Here is a 19716-nt window from a genome sequence, read left to right as displayed (position 1 = left end):
GTCACAGCTGATGACCATCTACTACCCGAGCCAGCACCTTTCCACGTGAGGTCAAGAGCCTGGAAACTGCTCTCTGGGACTCTGTCCCCACAAGCAGCATGCACTGTGGATGTACAGATGAGATACAGAGATGAAATGGAGAGTCCATAAGAAAATGAGAGCATTAGACAGGAATTGGGGAATTAATAAATACATTAAATGAGTTGAAGAGTAGGGTTTTTAAGTTAATAAATTTTCATTTTTAGAGCAGTCTTAAGCTCACAGCAAACCTGAAGGAAAGTACAGAGATTTCCCATATATCCCTGTCCCACATGCACAGTCTCCCCCATTATCTACCTTGCACACCACACTGGCACCTTTATTTATCTATAAACCTACATTGATACATCATTATCACCCAAATCATAGTTTACATTAGGTTCACTACTGGTATTGTACCTTCTATGGGTTTGGACACTTGCATAATGACATGTATTCATCTTTATAGTGTCACACAGAGTATTTTCAATGCGGTAAAAACACTCTGTGCTCTGCTTATTCATCCTTCCTTCCGCTCAGCCTCTGGTAACCACTTATCTTTTTAGTCTTCATAGTTTTGCCTTTTCCAGAATATCATACAGTTGGAATTCTATAGTTTGTAGCCTTCCAAATTGGTTTCTTTCACTTAGTAATGTACTTTTAAGTTTCCTCTATGCCTTTTCATGGCTTCATAGCTCATTTGTTTTTAGCACTGAATAATATTCTATTGTCTGGATGTACCGCAGTTTAGTTATCCATTCACCTGAAGGGCATCTTTGTTCCTTCCAAGTTTGGGCAATTATGAATAAAGCTGCTATAAACATCAATGTGCAGGGTTTTGTGATGACGTAAATTTTCAACTGCTTTGAGTAAATCCCAAGGGGACCAGTTGCTGGATCATATAGTTAGAGTATGTTTAGTTTTGTAAGAAATCACCAAACTGTCTTCCAAAGTGGCTGTACTATTTTGCAGTCCCACCAGCAATGAATGAATTCCCATTGCTCCACATCCTTGGCAGCTGAAAGCCAAAGATAGAAAGTGTTAAAAGAAAACCAACAAATTACATACTGGGGAACAATTAATCCAACTAACTGCTGAATTCTCATCAGAAACTATATTAGCTTTCTATTGCTGTCATAGCAAATTATCTTAAATTAATTTAGAGACTTAAAATAACACTCATTTATTATTTCACAGTTGTATCATCCGGAAGTCTAGGTAGAGAGCCACTCAGCTGGGCCCTCTGTTAGAGCCCTACACGGACAAAATCAAGTGGTCAGTAAGGCTGTGTTCCTTTCTGGAGGTTCTAGGGATGAATCTGCTTCCAAGCTTATTCAAGCTGTTGGCACAATCCAGTTCTTGGATTGTAAGTTTGTAAGACTAAGGTTATCCTAAATTTCTAGAGGTTGGCTGCATTCCATAAGTCAGGGCCCCTTTCCTCCATCTTCAAAGCCTGCAGTGGTGGGTTAAGTCCCACTCATGCTTCAAATCTCTCTTCACTTCTGCCATCTCCCCTGTCTCAAGTCTGAAAAGCCTCTTTTACTGTGTAATGTAATATTTTCACAGGTTTGAAGGGTAAGGGCATGGACATATTTGGAGGGTCATTATTCTAAATAACACTGAAATAATGATGGGTAAAAGAAAGTTGGAACAGTATCTTTAAAGTGCTAAAAGAACAAACCTTTCAAACCAGAATGTAAAGGAACTAAACTTCCTAGTTAAAGACATTCAGATTAACGGTTAAGAAGCTTTATGCTATTTGCATGAAACTCACTAAAACATGAGGAACAAAACAGTTGCGAATAAAAATGACGAGACATATATATCAGATGCATTTAAAACAAAGACTGATGCAGCCTATATTGATATCTGACAAAATAGACTTTGTTATAGATGGAATGTTCGTGTCCCCTCAAAATTCCTATGTGGAAACCTAATCCCCAATATGATGGTGTCTGGGTTATACTTTCCTCCTTCCTGCTGGTCCAGTTCACTGTGTGTCATTTATCCTGATACCTACCGCGTGCCGTCCTCTACCTCTCCGTTTTGGAATCCCACTGCAAGACTGGGAAGCAGCCCCAGTACTGAACACAGTATCTGGTACATAGTAGACACCAACAATTATTTGTTGGATGAAATGAGGGAATAAGGGAATCTATTATTGTCTGGTGGCTTTAAGATAACATAATTTCTATGAAATTATGTCTTTCATCATATTTGGAAACTTGTAATTTATCAGAAAAATGCTATTTGTCAGAATAATGGGTTTTAATGCATTTGTCACCCTCAAGTCATGAAACATTTTTTTTCTGTATTTATTTCTCCAGTCAATAGCAAAAAGGAGTAAATCTATTTTTCACTCAAGGAATTTTTATATTGCATTATTAGGTTAATTAATATGGATTTTATTTCTTTGCATGATGTAAGAAGACATCACATAACTCTAGAAGATATAAACCAATGCAATTCAGGAATTTAAATTTTATTTAGAGTATATACATTTTCACTAAATATACACATATCCTAATTTCAAGGCTAATATACCATAAAATAAATAACTTTTTACTATTCATTAATGTTTATTATTCACAAGGTTTCCAGTAAAATATTGCTTACAGAAGAAAATAAATAGTGTAAGGAACATTAGGAATAGTTCAAGTTTCTCACAATACGCATGAAAATACATGACAAAAACAGTTCAGTAATGAGCCTACTGTATGCACTGTGGTGGCAATTATAAAATAAATGTACTCAAGATTCTGCTGGAACTCAGTGGAATAAAGGGAAAGGTAGGTGCTTGTATAAAAGCAGACCACCTGGATTGAAATTTGTGAGTGAGGGGCTGGTTTGGCCAGAAGCCCTGAGTCTTCCATTTTTATTCAAAGGGGCCACCCAGCTCACCCATGGGGATAGCTGCAGTGTGAGCTATGTCTCTTGAGGGTCTTTGGGAAGTTGAGAACAGAAAAAAAAGTCAGTGAATTCATGATCAATTTCCAAAATATGCATTATAATAATATTTCTAATAGCAAGGATGAAGTGAAAAGCTTCATAAGACTGAAAAAAATGAGGAAACTTCCCCCAAATTGTAGGAATATATAAGGATTTGGATAAACAGAAAAGATGGGTGTGGGGCCATTTCAAAAACAGAGGAGGGCCATTATCAAATGTGCCGGGAAAGAAATAAGGTTGACACAGAAGGACAAGGAAATGTGTGCAGTCTGCTGGACAGATATGTTTGGTGAGCAAAGATGAGAAATTGCCTCATTAATTTCTTTATAAATGTACTTGCCGTCCCTCAAAAAAATCACCACACACAAAAGCTAAATGCATTAAAACATCTTATATGTTTCTGTTACTGAGGGGAGAAGATGCTACAATCAAAGAAATAAATTCGGATATTGCCTGCTATACTCAAATAAAATGATGATAAAGTGGAGTGCGCGCGCACACACACACACACACACACACACACACACACACCTCCCCACAGCCATTAAGAATGCCTAAAGCAACAGGGCCTTGTCAAGGATTTGATCCACATGGTTCTTTCTCAGTGTAACACCGGATATGAGCCAGGAGTTCATCTCTGGTAGAGCTAAGACCTCATCTTAAACCCTTTGAGAGGGACGTCAATCCACTTGATCTAATCAGGAATCAGGTTTCTCCAGGGGACCTCCACCAGCTTGTACTGTGTTTCCCCGGAAATAAGACCTAGCTGGACAATCAGCTCTACTGCATCTTTTGAAGCAAAAATTAATATAAGACTCGCTATTCCATTCCATTCCATTCCATTCCATTCCATTCCATTCCATTCCATTCCATTCCATTCCATTCCATTCCATTCCATTCCATTCCATTCCATTCCATTCCATTCCATTCCATTCCATTCCATTCCAAAGACCGGGTCTTATATTATAGTAAAATAAGATTGGGTCTTATATTAATTTTTGTTCCAAAAGACGTATTAGAGCTGATTGTCCGGCTAGGTCTTTTTTTGGGGGAAACATGGTATCAGGGCCCTGAGCTGCATTCCATGAGTGACTGCACAGCCAATATTTACTGAGAACTTCTGAGAAATTTCGTAAGTCAGAACAGTAGTAACCCAGGAAGTATGATTGTGTAAATAAGAAGTTTTCACACACACACACACACACACACATATGCACACACATGCACACACACACACACACACACACACACACATTGAAATGGCTGTGTGTGCCCGTGCCTGTATGTGTACTGGGGAAGGATACTTGATAAACGCAGCTCACCAAATGCAAATGGGTTACAAATGATTTCAGAGTGACACAGACAGAGTTCCCTTTCCATTCTTTGACCACATTACCATTCCTATCTGGAGGGCACATCAACCTGCCTGCATTATATGTGTTGACTGAAGGGGAAGAGATTTCACTCTATGTACCTATTTCCTTTTGTGAAGGAAGGACAGCATCAGCAATCCTTTCGGGGAGAAGCTGTGCTTTTTATTACGTCTTTAACTGCAAATTACTTACAAATATCCCCTTTGCCCCCAATTACTGTCACTCCTGAGGTGCTACAGGTACGCAGGACTGAATCAGAGTCACACAGCTGGAGTCTTGGGTTAACACGGAAAACTCTTGAGTAATCAGGAAAACTTTCTGATTTTGATTTACTCTCTGTCACTCCAAACATCTGTTATTTCAGCAGTAACCTATACTAGAGCTTTTTAAGGTATGGGGGAAAAGAGCACTAAAGATCATAGTTCAGGTTTTATTAAATGTATTGCTTCTTAACTCACAACCCTTGACCACACGGATACATTTTTTCTCAGTCAAAGGCCTTGACAGCTCATAAGCAAGTTCTGTTCACTTTTATGTGCACAGCATGTAGCAAAGTGTAGAGACGACAAAAATATTTGTTCCTGCAACCCACAAAATGAATTGAACTGAGTGCATAAAAGAATGGCGGAATGAGAGGAGGGACAGCGAGCCTCAGGAGCACAGTACTTGGAGCCAAGATGAAACCGAGAGTACTATTTTTGTTTTGTTAAATGAAGCAGGGTGGAAGAACAAGAGGGCACAAGCTGTGGACTTGACCTGGATGCTGTCGTCTTATTCCTCCTATAGAGCACAGACTTGGTCTTGTTCACCCTTCACCTAATGGCACATATAATGCTTCTGGCATTCATTGACTACAATAGATACTCAGAAATAATTTTTAGATAAATGAAGAGCAAAAGTAGCACCTTCAGACTTCGTTGCATCCACGTCACACAGTCTCCAGTATCGAATGCACTGAATTGGTAGAAAACGAGAAATCTTCAAATGACCCAAACTCTTCTGGATTAGAGTCAGTTTCTCAAGTGATTTAAACTAGTTTAGGAAACTTTTGTGAATTACAGCTTATTCTGTAGGAGCACTTAAAACTAAACTTTCTTAGGATACATTTTAAAAATAATAGACTCTTAAAATGCATACTTGAACGTTGGGATGGGAAGGAGGAAAAAAATAGTAACAACAAAGCATTTATTGAACTTTTACTATGTGTCCAAACTGCTGTGTTGGTCTGTGGGAAGAAGCTTTGAGGCCAGAGTCAGGACTTTGAATTTCAGTCTCAAAACTGATCTTCACTGTGACTTTTAGAAAGTTATGTTCTCTGTGCCTCAGTTTCCTGATCTCAAAAATGGAGATAATAAACAGGGTCGCTGGCTGGATGCAAAATGCTTGGAGTGTAATGCGCTCTCAGTGACAACCGCTCTCATTCAGGTTATTCGTATTGATGTCACACAACTTCTGTCCACCTCCTCTTGAGCTGAGGAAAGTAAGGAGGAGAAGTTCAGTAGTTGGTACCCTATCAGAGAGCTGGTAAGTGGCAGGGCATAATTTTGAACTCAGGTCTGTGACTCAAAAGCTGCAACCTCTACCTTCCACTGATACCTGAAGGTGTGGGAGTTCGAGAGTACCCCGACGGTCCCCAGCATTAAAAAGCAGCTCTCTTGCCAAGTTATTATATAATGGACTGAATTTGATCCATGAAGCCAACTGAACCTGAAGGCTGCACAGCTACGGAGGCAGGGGGGAGAACTCCTGTCTGATCCAGCCACAGACGGTCCATGGGAATGAAGCAGGGCTCGTGTTGGGTGCAGCAGAGGGCTTGGTAAGGAGAGTGGGCTCCGGCGTCAGACCCCAAGGTAGAATGGGGCTTTGCCACTTTCCAGCCTTGTCATCAGGGACAATTGTCTCGGTTTCCCTTATATAAAATGGGGGTGATGGGACTAGATACTCCCCCCCAGGACAGTTGTGAGGATTATGTAGCTAAAGCTCCTAGAATTCAGCCTGGTGCACAGACTCCACAATGTTCTTGTTCTAGTGAAGAACAAACCTCACCTTGTCACTCAGTGTGAGGACATCTCCCGACGCGTGGGATGATTCCAAGCTGTGGCACGGAAGTGAAATGTAAGAACTGCAGTGACCAATGACCTGAGGGTATTTTTAAATTCTGTGAAATTCCCCGTCAGAAATAAAAACTCAGCATTTTTGAGAATTTATAATTATTAAAAACAATCTCAATCCATTACGGGATTTTAGTTGGAGAACCTTTTTGCATTTGAACACTCAGTTTAATTAGAGGTATCTTTTTAATAAGGTTTATGAATAAAATTTCATTTTGTACATCTTAAAATATTTAAAGTATACTTACTTTTGAAAGAAGGGAAAAATACTCTTTAAGGTAAAGAAATTTAAAAACAGAAACCACAAGAGCATTTAAAAATGTCTTTGTAACCCCAATTTGCAGGTGGGCTAACATTGCAAATTTGATAAAGTGGAACTGTGCTTCAAAGTCTTTGAGGCATGAGGACGGGGGTGACACACCCTCTAGATAAATCTGTTTCTTTCCCTATATTCTCCCCTTATCCCCAAACTGTTAGGTATATCCATAAACATTAAAATGAATTGAAGCAATAGTCATCAGACATTTTGAGAATTCCATTTTACCCCTTGAGATGATTGGATAATGGCTCCGATCTAGAATCACTGAGCTCGTATTTATCATCTCTTCCATGTCGACCCTGCACAATTAGCTCTTTCCAAGATATATTTGGTACAATGACATTTTCACTCAAACGTGTAATACATTTTCTTCTTCCTCTATGTTTAGCATAATTTGAAAATGTAGCCTCTTGTATGGCCACACTTTCTAACAGCACAGTGACAAGCACTTTAATTACCTAAATATTCACACAAGCAGAGGTTTTCTTGGGGGGAAAAATACTTGTCATGCTTTTCAAGTGGTTCATTCTGTTTGCAGTAGAGGCGGTAAACTGCTGGTGAGGAAATTAAATTCTGACAAACAACTCTTTCTCTTAGCTGGTGCACTAATTGAAATTGAACCTAATGCCTTTGATGAAGAGCAATCAGAAAGTACACAGAAAGCCAGTCTGCAAGAGAGAAAAAGCAGCCCACATTGACCTTCAAAGTTACTGCGCAGATTCAGCAGGCTGAGTGAAAGTGGACATTGTAGCAAAGGGGAACCCATCAACTAAAAGACTGGGAGGCAGTGAATGAGGGGGTGGAATAATTTCCCAGGTCTGATAGGTTACAGACCTAAATCTTACATTTGTATGAAATCATTGAAAATTGAATCTAAAAGCTAATTTTCTGAGGATGATCTGGTTCTTGTCTAGACTATTTTTCATAGAATGAATTCACAAGACAAGAGAGCAGACTATCCAGAGATCTCGATGCCAGAGCTGCTTTCCAGAGGGGCCAATCCTCCAGCCCTCTGGGCAGTTGTCCGGGACATGACAATACGCAGCCGGAACCTCTGGTTTAAAGCAGCCTTGTCCCTTCATGCCACTGTGCCACAAAAATATTATCTTCTACATATACTATGACATGGAAAAGGCAAAATATTACCATAGCAATATCAGAGCAGAACACGCCATTGATGTTAAGGAAATGTAAGCCCAATGCCTACAAAAGTTCCAACTTTTATGTTGCAGTTTTAGAATTTTGTTATGTTATATGCAGTATTTGGAAACAAATAATCCACGTATCTAGAAATCTGTCGTGAAGAGGAGCAAAAACTGAATATATGAAGATGTTAATGTTGGGATTGCTGTGAAATTTTGAAAACATCTTAAAAGTAGCAAAATAGATAATACCTAAGTTATAAACCCATACTATGAAATATTATGTAGCCAGTCTTCTTATCTAGCCAACTTTAAAATAAGAGCAACAATATTTCCCAAGTAGGAAATGGAAGGTCTCTCCTCTGGAAAAACTGAGATTCTTCAAAGAAAGACATACAGATAATAACAACAATTTTTTAATAGTTTGACCATATACTAAGAGGCATCTGACAAATCCATGAAAGGCCACACTTGTCTCTCCTTTTATCAACTTTCCAATCTCGGGGCTTTTATATTAACTATTCTTCTGCCTTGAATGCTCACTTCCCAGATAATCATACAGCATTGCTCCTTATCAAAATTTTAACCTCCCATCCCCCATTTCTTCCCAAATACCAAATTTTCTCTTTAGTAGTCATCACTCCAGACGTATTTTATTCATTAGCCATCTGCTCCTGCCACCCACTTACCCTGCCATGTAAAACCCAAGGTAGGGAATTTATCAGTCTGTTCATATAATATGTGGTATGTGACCAAAAAAATATTTTTGAATAAATTACTGGGTCATAATTAAAAAAAATAAATAAAACTTGTTTAAGAAAAAGTTGTAAAGTAAATCCAAATAAACATCATATACTATTTAGAGCTCAACAGTGAATATTTATATCATCAAAACAATGAAAACACTGTATATGGATTAATCAAAAAATTATGCTATTACTAATGAAAGGATAACAAGAGACTAACAGGTTTGTTAGGTGATGTGGTCTTCCTCTAATATCGTGCTGAGTCAATAGGCAATGCCTAAAATTCGTGACTCATGAAATAAACAAGATATGCTTAAAAACATGAAAGGAAAAAACAGCTTGAAGAGCTGTGATTATAGAAAATATGAACTGCCTTTTTTGGGTTGTACATATTTTATGTCTTTGATGTTTAAACTGTGTGTCTGTGTTTGTGTATTTGATAAAATAAAGAAGGCATTTACTTATAGGGAAAAAGTATTTTTCCAAAGTTCTGAGAACACTTGCTTCTTTGTAATTTATATCACAGTGGCTGGCACATAGAAGTTACTGAGTAAGTATTTGTTAGATGGATGGATGAATTTGACTGTATAAATACCATGGGAAATAGCTTCTGGGTTTCACATTAAATCATATAGAAGTAGGATGTGTTCTTTGACAACAGAAAGATAAAATGCTACATAAAAACTTTATTTTTGATATAAATCATGGGTGAAAACCATAAAAGCACTTAAATTATGGCCAATAAATAATAATAAAGTAAAAAAATGTATAAAGGCAAACTTTTTTGAAGTTTTAGTTAGAAAATATTTATTATATGTTTTTACCTTTCTACCTCTGAGTTCTGAGCAGTTTCACGTAACCATATACTGCCACCTAGTGGCTCCATCTGTAAGTATCACCTGGTTTTGGTAACTGGAGAGATTTCACATTTAAACCACAAAAATTTATTTTTATATCCATCCTTCCATCCACTCATCCATCCATCCTTCTCTTTAATTCATTAACTGAATCCAGAACAGGAGTATAAGTACAGAAGAAAAATAGGCAGTAAAGCTAAAGTATTTTATTAATAATTTATTGTCAGTAAGAAAAGCTGGCTAATGGTAGTTCTCAGTAAAAACCTTTACAAGACCATTGCATCACAAATATACAGACACTATAAAAACTGTGTCATGATGGTTTTGGTTTTAAACAGGTATGCAGAAGGTCCCCATTACACTTTCCAATTATGAAAAATGTTTATAATTCTAAAATACAACAACCCATTTAAGACATGTCATGGATCTGATCTTTTTCCATTCTATGTACAGCTAGAAATGAATGACTACATTGAAATGTATTAATGAAATGTCAAACTTCAGTGAAAAGGGACATACAATGAAACCCTGGTTATATTAAAAGATCAGGGTGCTAGGTAATGACACTAACACCACCAAAATGGAAAAACAAGTTAAAACTATGAAAAAAATCAAATCTGTACATAAAATTTACAACAACAACAAAAAAAGGGACAGGAAATTTAAAATAATCAAATCTATATAAATACATGAATCATGCTAACAGGATGGCAGGACTGATTTCGTTTCATTATTTTAACAGAGACAAATGTAAATACCAAAAAAAAAAAAAAAAGTTCAGAAATGGCACAGCCAAAATAAATCTGCTCCAATTACAGTAGGACACTGGAAATGGCTAAGATGTCAAGAGGCGTGGGGTTTCAGTGCAGCCATGCCCATGTTAGCTCACCGAAGAAAAGCGCTGAAGCACTGCTACAAGAACAATGCAGAACATCATTCATATCATCTCTAGTTCATTAAAGTCCAGGCACTTTGGGGGGAGTGTGAATGTCAGACCTCTGTGTGCTGTTGCGAATCTAGCGGAGGAATTGTCACCTCTTCGAAGTGGCTATCGTCTCCACTTTCATAGTCACTCATCATAACCTCAGACTCCACTTCACAGCACGCTGACACATCGGAGCAGGAAGCTGTGGCAGCGTACACGGACATGGGCATGTTTTCAACGGTGGGGGCGTCAAAGTTCCTCGGATACCCTGGCGGGTAAGGAGCGTAGGGTTCTCTACAAGGAATATTCTCACCAGTGCCTGTTTTCTGAGGTTCAGACATGTCGACGGGATAGAAATTGGGCAGATACTGATTCAAGTTGAACCTCTGCCGGTTTCGCGACGAAGAACCCAAACTACCTGCAGCAGGCATGTCTCTAGGAGGGTGTATGGATTCAAACTGATCACTGAACTCTGGAGGCAATGGTGGTAATTCGTCAGGTGCAGGGAAGTCTTCTGGTGGTGGTGGAAAGTCACTTTCAATGTCATAACCTCCAGGGTAGTAGTCTGTGTCGATGGAATTTGGATCTGCTGAGTACAGGGGTGTCTGCTCATCAATAACCTCATAATTAGGGAATTCTTGTATATCTGGCAGAGGAACACTTGGCATCCAATCCGATGTATCCCAGTGATACCCTGTGTACAAGAGAAAACAACAGCTTTCAGTGTTTCCCCCCAAGCATCCGTGCCATGGAAGAAGAGCTCAGTACATCACACACACAAAGGTGCAAAGGCTTTACAACACATATAAGCTCACCATTTGGAAACACCCTTGGTCTCTGCTTTGAAGACATCCCCCAACCCCGACCCAGTTTTGAGAACCTCTAGGCTCCATTTCTAAAATGTGGACTTAGAGTTTTATGTCAGTACCTAATACACAAGGAAATGGAGAGTTCTAAACAGAAGCAGTATGCTAGCATCCAAATTACATGCACATTTTATAAATGATTCCAGCCATCCTTTCAGCTCTCCTTCTGTAATTTAGAACCCACTGCTCTAAATGAAGAAGAGTATTAGTTCGCTCTTAGGACATCAGTAAAAAAGTTCTGTCCTTTCAGAAAGAAGTCTCTATATAGTATTAATAAAATATCAGATGTCACTTGATCTGCACTAACTACTTGTTATTAAAAAAATACTAATTAACACAACTCTTTAAAATAGTAAGTAAAAGCAATCTTTAGAATGCTAAAATTTTTTAAAATAAATTCCTTTATAATCATACAGTAGGATTAATATTAAAAATTATACTATTTTTCATTAGCCCTAAAAAAAAGAACTATATTAATATAGGTGTGTATCAAAGCATGCTTCCAAATCAAGCAAAATGCAACCAAACACTGAAAAATGTAATACATTTTTGATAGACTGCAACAATCAATTTGTGTGAGTTTTACAAGGACTACAGATCATTTTAGACAATAGTATAATTATTTAAAAAAAAAACCTCCCAATTTAGGGACGATTTTTTTTTCCCCCCTTTGGATTATTGAAATCCTTGGACTGACAGGAAAAGGTGAGACAATCCACATTTAGGATGCAGTACATGAACAGGAATGTGCTTGGTTACTGGAGCATCCACCCAGCGAGCAAGTGAAGCACATCAGCACTGGGGTGAAATCTTAACCAATTTTTTTTTTAGTGAATATCAATGAACAACTGACATGCATAAGTCACCTCTTGATTTGCTGAGGTCAGGAGCAGCCAAAGACTCTTTGGATGGCAGAGTAGAGAGAAAAGAAAACATTTATAATTAAAACAGATGGCTCAAAAGGCAATAAAGATAAGTACATAATACAATGCAAACTGTTTATAAAGGCCCAGTCAGCCATGGACCATGCCTTTAAGCCTTTAGCTATGAAAATTCTAAATGGGTGAGAAATTTACGTAGCACCAACACAATGGAACATGAGAGTGGAGGGAAAGCACGACTGACAATGAATTATAGACTCTGCTGGAAAACTCAGACATTATTTTACTTTATTTTCCTTGTTTCTGGCAATCTAAACCTGAAAATACAGAATTTTGTTAGCCATAATTAAAATACAGTATATAGGCTCTAATAAAATGTAAATTGATAAGAAAGTTAAATTACACCTTCATTTTACTAAGAAACACTATAAAGTCATTTTTTCCCCTAAGACTTGGTAGCATCAGGTACTTAGGTGATACTCCAAATACATGTAAGCTACGTAACACACACCTACTTTAGAGCACCTTATAGCCTTCAAATAACCCTTAAACTCACAGATATTGACGAACGAACTTAGATACTTGTAAATAACTAAAAGAAAAATCTCTCCAAACCTTGCCCACTTTGTGTATGATGTGATATTTACAGTGTTCACCTTTCCTTGGCGAGACCATCAGCTTCATTTATTCTGCAGCCCGCCCCAAATCTGTAATTACAGTCACGCTTTCAGAGCTCTCATTTTATACACAGAACCCTGGCATGAAGTCAGGGAAAGCACATGTTAAGTCACATGACCCTGGGCAGGCTGCTTACTCTGGCTAAGCTTCAGGTTCTTATCTTTGAAATGGGGGTGGAAATCCCTTAGAGTTATTATGAGCCTTAACTCAGATAATGTAGGTCAAGCTATCATCATGATTCTTATTACTGTGAAAGTTATTATCATGGGAGAAATATGGTTACTTTAGTGATTTTCTAAATGCTTTCTATGCATTCTACAATGTTCTTGAAAACCCATGTAATAAAGTAATTTGGAACAAATAAGATTTGACTGATGGTTCTCTTCTGGGACTTTAAATCAAAAATTGAAAAGACTTGTGTTTCAAAATAAATGAATAAGCCAGTATTGAGTTAACATGTATCTGTAGAACTTTTCTTAAAAGTCTGTTAAAAATGTAGTCATTCTTTTTTAAAAAGAGGACTGACAATTTTTGTTACTAAATGGGCACTCAATAATTCTTAAAATTTAAGCTAGCTTTCAATATTAATTCAATGTATATTTCTTAATACACCAAAAATATTTTTCAGTGACGGAGATTGCAAAGAAAGAACCGTTTAAATTCTGCTTCTTTAAACTATCAATATTTAAAATATTAGACTCTCATGTTAAAACTAAAATTCACTAGACAAAATACAGATTACTTTCTGATTCACCAAACAAAAACCTGCTACTTCTCAGGAAAATAAGTGTAAGTCTCATCAATAACTGATCAATAACACTGAAACCTCACCTCACCCTTGCCCCATCCTATCAAATCTGGCAGAAAACCATTCTTCTCACCTCAATCCTCACAAACATACGAGTATATATCCTAGCAAAGAGGGTCCCCTAAGCTTTATGTACACTTGATGGTCTATGGCCCTGGTTCTCTAAGTATGATCCCTAGAGATTAGAATTAACTGGGAACTTTTTGGAAATTCAAATTCTGAGGGCCCAACCCAGACCTACTCAATCAGAAACTCTAGTGCTGGAACCAGTCAGTAGGCTGGCTTTTAACAAGCTCTCCAGACAATTGGATTTATAGTTTAAAAACTACTAGCCTGTGCAATTCACTGGTGATTACTCAAATGTCAGCACACTAATAATGGGCTCGTTTAATTTAAAGTAATTTAAGGCAGGTGATCAATTCCTTTTCTTGTAATTTTAAAGATATGTAAAACTTTATTTTTTTAATTTTAAAAACTTATTTTTCAATTACGGTTGACAGACAATATTATATTAGTTTGAGATGTACAAAACAACTATAACATCATTTTAAATGATTTTTCACTGAACCAAATATGAAACACTACCTTCTGCCATGTTCTACCATTTTCCTTGGTTAGACATAGGGGGGAAATCCAAAGGTGAAGAGTCAGCTGTGTATTATTTAGTCTTATCCTTATGCATACGAAGAGGATTTTATTACACTTAAAAAAGTTTTAGGTAGTCAGAATTACTTCTAAACTTCCAAATACTGTGTAAAGGCAGGTTGTCAGGATCCTAAGGGTTATTTCTGATGTCTGTGTAAATTCACTACGAGTGGCAAAAGGTAACAAAGACATAACACAGATTGAAAATATTTTTGCAATGGATCTGGATTATGAATACACATACCTGCACAAAATAAAAGCACTCAGCCCCTTCAAAACCACCAATGATTGTTTATAACATTACAATACGCAAAAGTGCTACTCTAGTGACAGCTACTGTAACACAAACACAAAGCACACACATTGTGACTATACCTTCGTTAGTCACCGTGTCAACTACGGCACTGACAAGGTGTATGACAGTCACTATGGAAGCTTGTAAAAAGGTACAAAAGGAGTAAATTAGGAAAATCTTCAGTTAGTTCAAATACAGTGCATTAAATAGGATTTCTTTATATAATTTCTACCTCATAATTTAAATACGTATGTGAACTGAATACTTTAAAAGAACTACACAATTATGCATGACTCCTGCACTCTTTCTGTTAGTTATATACCTCAGAGATTTTTCTGATCAAGCAATATATTTGTTATTATCAATTAAAGGAATAGAGTCACCATATTATATTGTAATTTAGGGAAAAAAATTTAGCTATAAATTTCATCAGAATTACAATTATGGATCAAGTCATGACAAAACAATCTTTATTTTAGCATCTCATGGGCGAAAGACTTCCCATTCAAAGAGTAAAAACTTGCTAAGACAATTTTCTGGGTCTGTTTAATAAACTCATACATTATTCAAGGAAAAAGAAATTTAAAGAGCTACATAATAAGGTAAAATATGCAATATAAATACAAAAAATTGGCTTTGTCTCTGTTCTATGTACGCCCAGCCCAAATTTCTTGTCTTTCTGTAGATGGATTAACAGCTGGTAAGCTAACATACCAGCAGAAAAATGCAGACTGTCTGCCTGGCTGGTTCCTGTGTAAATTCCCTTGTCATTTGTGTATCGGATTGTCTTAAAGCATTTATGCCAAGATAAATAAGTACGCATGTGGTGGGCAGAAGGATGGCTCGTAAAGACATCCACGTCTTGATCCTGGGAAACTGGGACTATGCGACCGTCCTAGCAAAAGAGACTTTGCTGATGTGATTATGTTCAAGATCTTAAGATGGGGTGATTTTCCTGAATTATCTGTGTGGGCCCAAGGTAATCACAAGGGTCACTGAAAGGGGAGAACCTTTCCAGCTGTTGTTGGAGGGAGATGTGATTATGGAAGAATGGCCACCGAGATGCAATGTTGTCGTCTTTGAAAGATGGAGGTAGAAGCCATGAGCCCAGAATGGGGGCAGCCTCTGGAAGCTGGAAATGGTAAGGAAACCAATTCTCCCTAGAGTCTCCAGAAAGGAAACAGCCCTGCTGACACCTTCATTTTAGCCTACTGACACAAGTTTTGGATTTCTAAACCACAGAACTGTAAGATAATTAATTTATCTTGTTTTAAGCCACTATGTTTGTAGTAATCTGTTACAACAGCCTTAAAAAACTAAAAATATAATTTAAATACAGACTCTTTATACAGACTTTAATTTTCAACTGATAATGATGAAAGTTATGATAAAGATGAAAATACAAACTCCTGGATGTGTTTTTATCTCACACTGTATTATCTGGCAATTAATTTTCATAACTAATTTGATCATAATTTATTAAAAGTATTTTAGAGTATTAAAAAGAATGATGCTTCAGAAAAAAGAATTAGAAAAAAAACACTGACCAAATTCTGAAATGTATCTATAAAGAGCATTTAGGGATCAAAATACAAATTATTACAATAACTGGCAACAATGACATTTTAGAATTAAACCTAATGAAAGAAATAATTCTGTTATTGGTTTAATAAGCAAAGCTATGTTCACATACTCCATCACTAAATAATAAACACAGGCATATTTGATATTATATATAACATGCTTGAAATCAGAAATGAATAGAACATACTTATGACTCTCTTTAGTTTGGAAAGGGACTCTGTGATATATATTGTGGGCTATATTACTCCAGATTTAGAAACAAATAATTATTAGTGGGTTATTTCTTTCTACCAATAAAATATTTGAAATGTTTAAACACATTACATTTTTATGCCCAAAAAAAAAAAAAAAAAAAAGTCAACTTTACTAATTCTGAGATTTGAAAATTTGTACTAAAAACTCACTGTACTGTGTTACTGAACATTGACAAGTTTCTCTACTGGTGCGTGTTATTACAGAGAAGCTGGTTATCAATGCAATTTAACCCTAGGGAAATCAGATAAACACAAATGGCATCAAAGATCCCACTGTTCAACTTTCTTCATTAGAAAGATAATCAAACTTACTAGCAATCTCTTAAACTGCGCTCTCAGTCAGTACGCTCTGATCCAAATGGGAGCTGAGGCCGTGGGGGCAGTCGGAGAAGAAACAAATAAAACCTTGTAATACCAAAGGTGCTACTAAAGTTGAACACTGCAGACTATGGTGTCTCCTCTTAGGGGTGTGGAGTGTGAGAGGGAGTAAATGAGTGTTGTTTTGCATGCTCAAGAAAGTTGTTATAAGGATTTTTTAAAAACCCACACAACTTCTATAACATTTTCTGTTGTAAAAAAAAAAAAAAAGAGTTAATATAGGATTAAGGTAAAAATTATCTTTCAATTAGTTCTATTTTCTTCCCTATTACTGAGAAGTTGCTACAGTTCGAATACGTATCCATTAGGAATATTTTAAGTATTTTCCCCAGCAGATGTTCATGCAAGCATGTCCAGGGCACTGTAGCACAGTGGGCCAAGGGAAGAGGTGGAAACATGTTGAGACGTAACAAGGGCACCGGGTGCCTCTAGGATGTTACATAACATCAGTGAACAGCGTGATGAACAGTAAGCGAGCAACCACAGTGTTTCACGGTTCTGTCTACTCACCATTGTCTTCGCACGATTCAGACTGAAAGGAGCTAAGGGATTGCACTTCAGACAGACTTTCCCGGGCACTGTAGGGACGAGAAGACTTTTCCTCCAGGGGTTTCTTGGAGAGACAGGTGTCCAGATCCACTACTTTAGCTAAAAGGAAGAGACGACAGGCAAACAGTGAGCTCTGTGAGGGCGAGGCCTGTTCACTGCTGCTGCTCCCTGACCCAAAGCATGACACCAAGACTGTCCTGAGGCTTATTTAATAAAACAAGTGAGCAGAGAAGAGAAACATCTGAAAAACAAAACAAAAAACCCCAAACCCCAAACAAAAAACATACAAATACTCTTGCAGCTTCACAGAATAGAAATCTTTCATAAACCTGCCCGTGGATATCATTAGGCAATATGGGGAATTTAAGTTTTGTTTTAAGATGGTATATATGGCTCTTTTTAAAAGCATGAAATAGACGTTAGGCCCCTACTATTAAATACCATCACTTATTCTAGCCATGTTTTTAAAAAAACAAAAAACTCCTATCATACCAATGCCCTCCCGATTTTTTTTTATCATAAAAAGCCCCCCAAATTACAGTTGAGGACCCATATCAATTACAAAACTGAAATGATCTTTCCACATTAACTGGAACGTGACCTGACTGAATTCCTTAATTAAAATAATATCACAGCCACAATGCTCAGCCAGGACTCATGGCATCGGAAAAAGGTTATCACCTCATAACCAAGGTCTTTGGAGTTTGAGCATATTTATCACTAACAAAGACTCCACATTTTGACCTGAACAACCAGAAGCTCTGGCAGAACTTCTAACCTCCTCGTTCATCTCAGTGACATGTAACTGAGACAGAAAAAAGTGGTTCTTACTATCGTAGTCGAAGTCCCAGTTAGGCTTCTGGATGGAGTCACTGTCAGAAGGAGAGTTGGAAGGCGGCGGGGGAGGCAGGTTTGGGGCCACGCTGCAGACGGCCACTGCTTTCCGGTGTCCGTGCACCGATTCGGGGTTAAAGGTGCTGAATTCAGGATGCTCTGGGATAGCAGATCCTTCAAAGGAATTTCGGTCCAAATTGTTTCTAGAGTCGCTTGGAATGCTTGGAGTGTAGGAAATAGGACGGACAGGCACCTGAGGGGGTACATCTGAGTAAATGTTCTTATTCAGCTTCGAGTCAAAATACGGTCTTTGCAAGAAAGCTGTGTTTGCTCCCAAGTGCTTGTCTTCCGGTTTGGCCTGATGTTTCTTCTTCCGACTAATCATCTTGCGGCAGAGGACAAACACCACCACCAGTAAGAAGATCCCGATGACAAAAACAATAATTCCGATTCCTTCAGCCAAACCAATATTCCATGGAGTTGACACATACTGGTTGGGAGCGGCATCCTCACAGTGTTTTCCTCTGTACTCGTGGCTGCAGTTACAGTGATAGGAGCCGTGTGTGTTCTCACAAAGGGCCCCATTCCGGCAGGGGTTTCCAGCACATTCGTCAATGTCACTCTGACACCTGCCAACAAAGCCAAGAATGAGGAGAGACATCTGCAATGTAAGTCAGAATATGTCAGGCCTATAATTCTTAGAGATGAAAGACTAATTCCTCCTTGATAACATATTTAAAATGAAACCAAGATAACAACCGAAAACACACTGTCGACAACAGTAACTACAACAAAAAAAATATTTTTGTGGTGTAATTAATCATTGGATTCCATACCTTCAACCAACACTTGGGAGATACACATGATGTCAAGCCAATATTTAACCATTTCTCTCTAGGATTCAGCAGATTACCATATCAAATTCACAGTTTAACCATTATTTTGTTTCTAATTCTGATCCAGAAATTTAGAAGGTGCATTTTGATAAATGGTATACTGTAAACAGTTCTAACAGGCTAGCTTAAATTTTCAAGAAAATCTTCCTATTCGGGGATATGACAGTTCTGTAAAATAAGTGAAAGGCTAGAAAACTCTGTTCTCCATTTTAAAATGTTTCTCCCAGTTGAAACCCTCCCATAGCACCTGACGCCCCCCCCCTTACCTTGCAGCTCACATGCAAAGTCCCCTCCCCTCTGCTTTCCAAATGGGCATATTTGTGTAGATCTACCTGACACTTCTCAAACCCTTCCTCCTTTAATAAAATGTATCTACTTACTAGCTCCCACGCTCAGACGGCATTAAAATTAGATTACTGAACCATTTTTTTCCATTATATCAAGTATTAATTGACTAGAATTAGGAAAAAGTCAACTTGTGGATTAAGAGCATGTGACTGATGGCAAATCCAAGACTACAACCACTACCTGAGCCAAACCACATGTGAATACCTGCAAGCAGGTCACACTTAAAGCCTCCCAAGGCTGAGGGTGAGGCTCATCTAAAT

The 19716-nt window shown here is 37.7% G+C and overlaps 1 protein-coding gene across 9 annotated transcripts in view; it reads right to left on the bottom strand.

Annotated features, from left to right (window-relative positions):
* Positions 1 to 9717: 9717 nt before the first annotated feature.
* FAT1 (FAT atypical cadherin 1) overlaps positions 9718 to 19716 on the bottom strand; it is a 126734-nt gene continuing 116735 nt past the window's right edge. For 4 of the 9 annotated variants that reach the window (XM_074329766.1, XM_074329767.1, XM_074329768.1 and 1 more), the window contains 5 exons: positions 18210 to 18841; positions 17340 to 17477; positions 14694 to 14753; positions 12173 to 12208; positions 9718 to 11134 (listed from right to left, as the gene is read on the bottom strand). In XM_074329766.1, coding sequence (XP_074185867.1) covers positions 10506 to 11134; positions 12173 to 12208; positions 14694 to 14753; positions 17340 to 17477; positions 18210 to 18841 — 1495 coding nt within the window. In that variant the 3' untranslated portion in view covers positions 9718 to 10505. Of the gene's footprint in view, positions 11135 to 12172; positions 12209 to 14693; positions 14754 to 16763; positions 16817 to 17339; positions 17478 to 18209; positions 18842 to 19716 lie in introns of those variants that run through there. The other 5 variants (XM_074329761.1, XM_074329763.1, XM_074329762.1 and 2 more) reach the window with 3 other exon arrangements.

This window comes from Rhinolophus sinicus, linkage group LG04 (genome assembly GCF_036562045.2).
Source record: "Rhinolophus sinicus isolate RSC01 linkage group LG04, ASM3656204v1, whole genome shotgun sequence".
NCBI lineage: Eukaryota > Metazoa > Chordata > Mammalia > Chiroptera > Rhinolophidae > Rhinolophus > Rhinolophus sinicus.
This window is presented reverse-complemented; position numbering and strand designations above follow the sequence as displayed.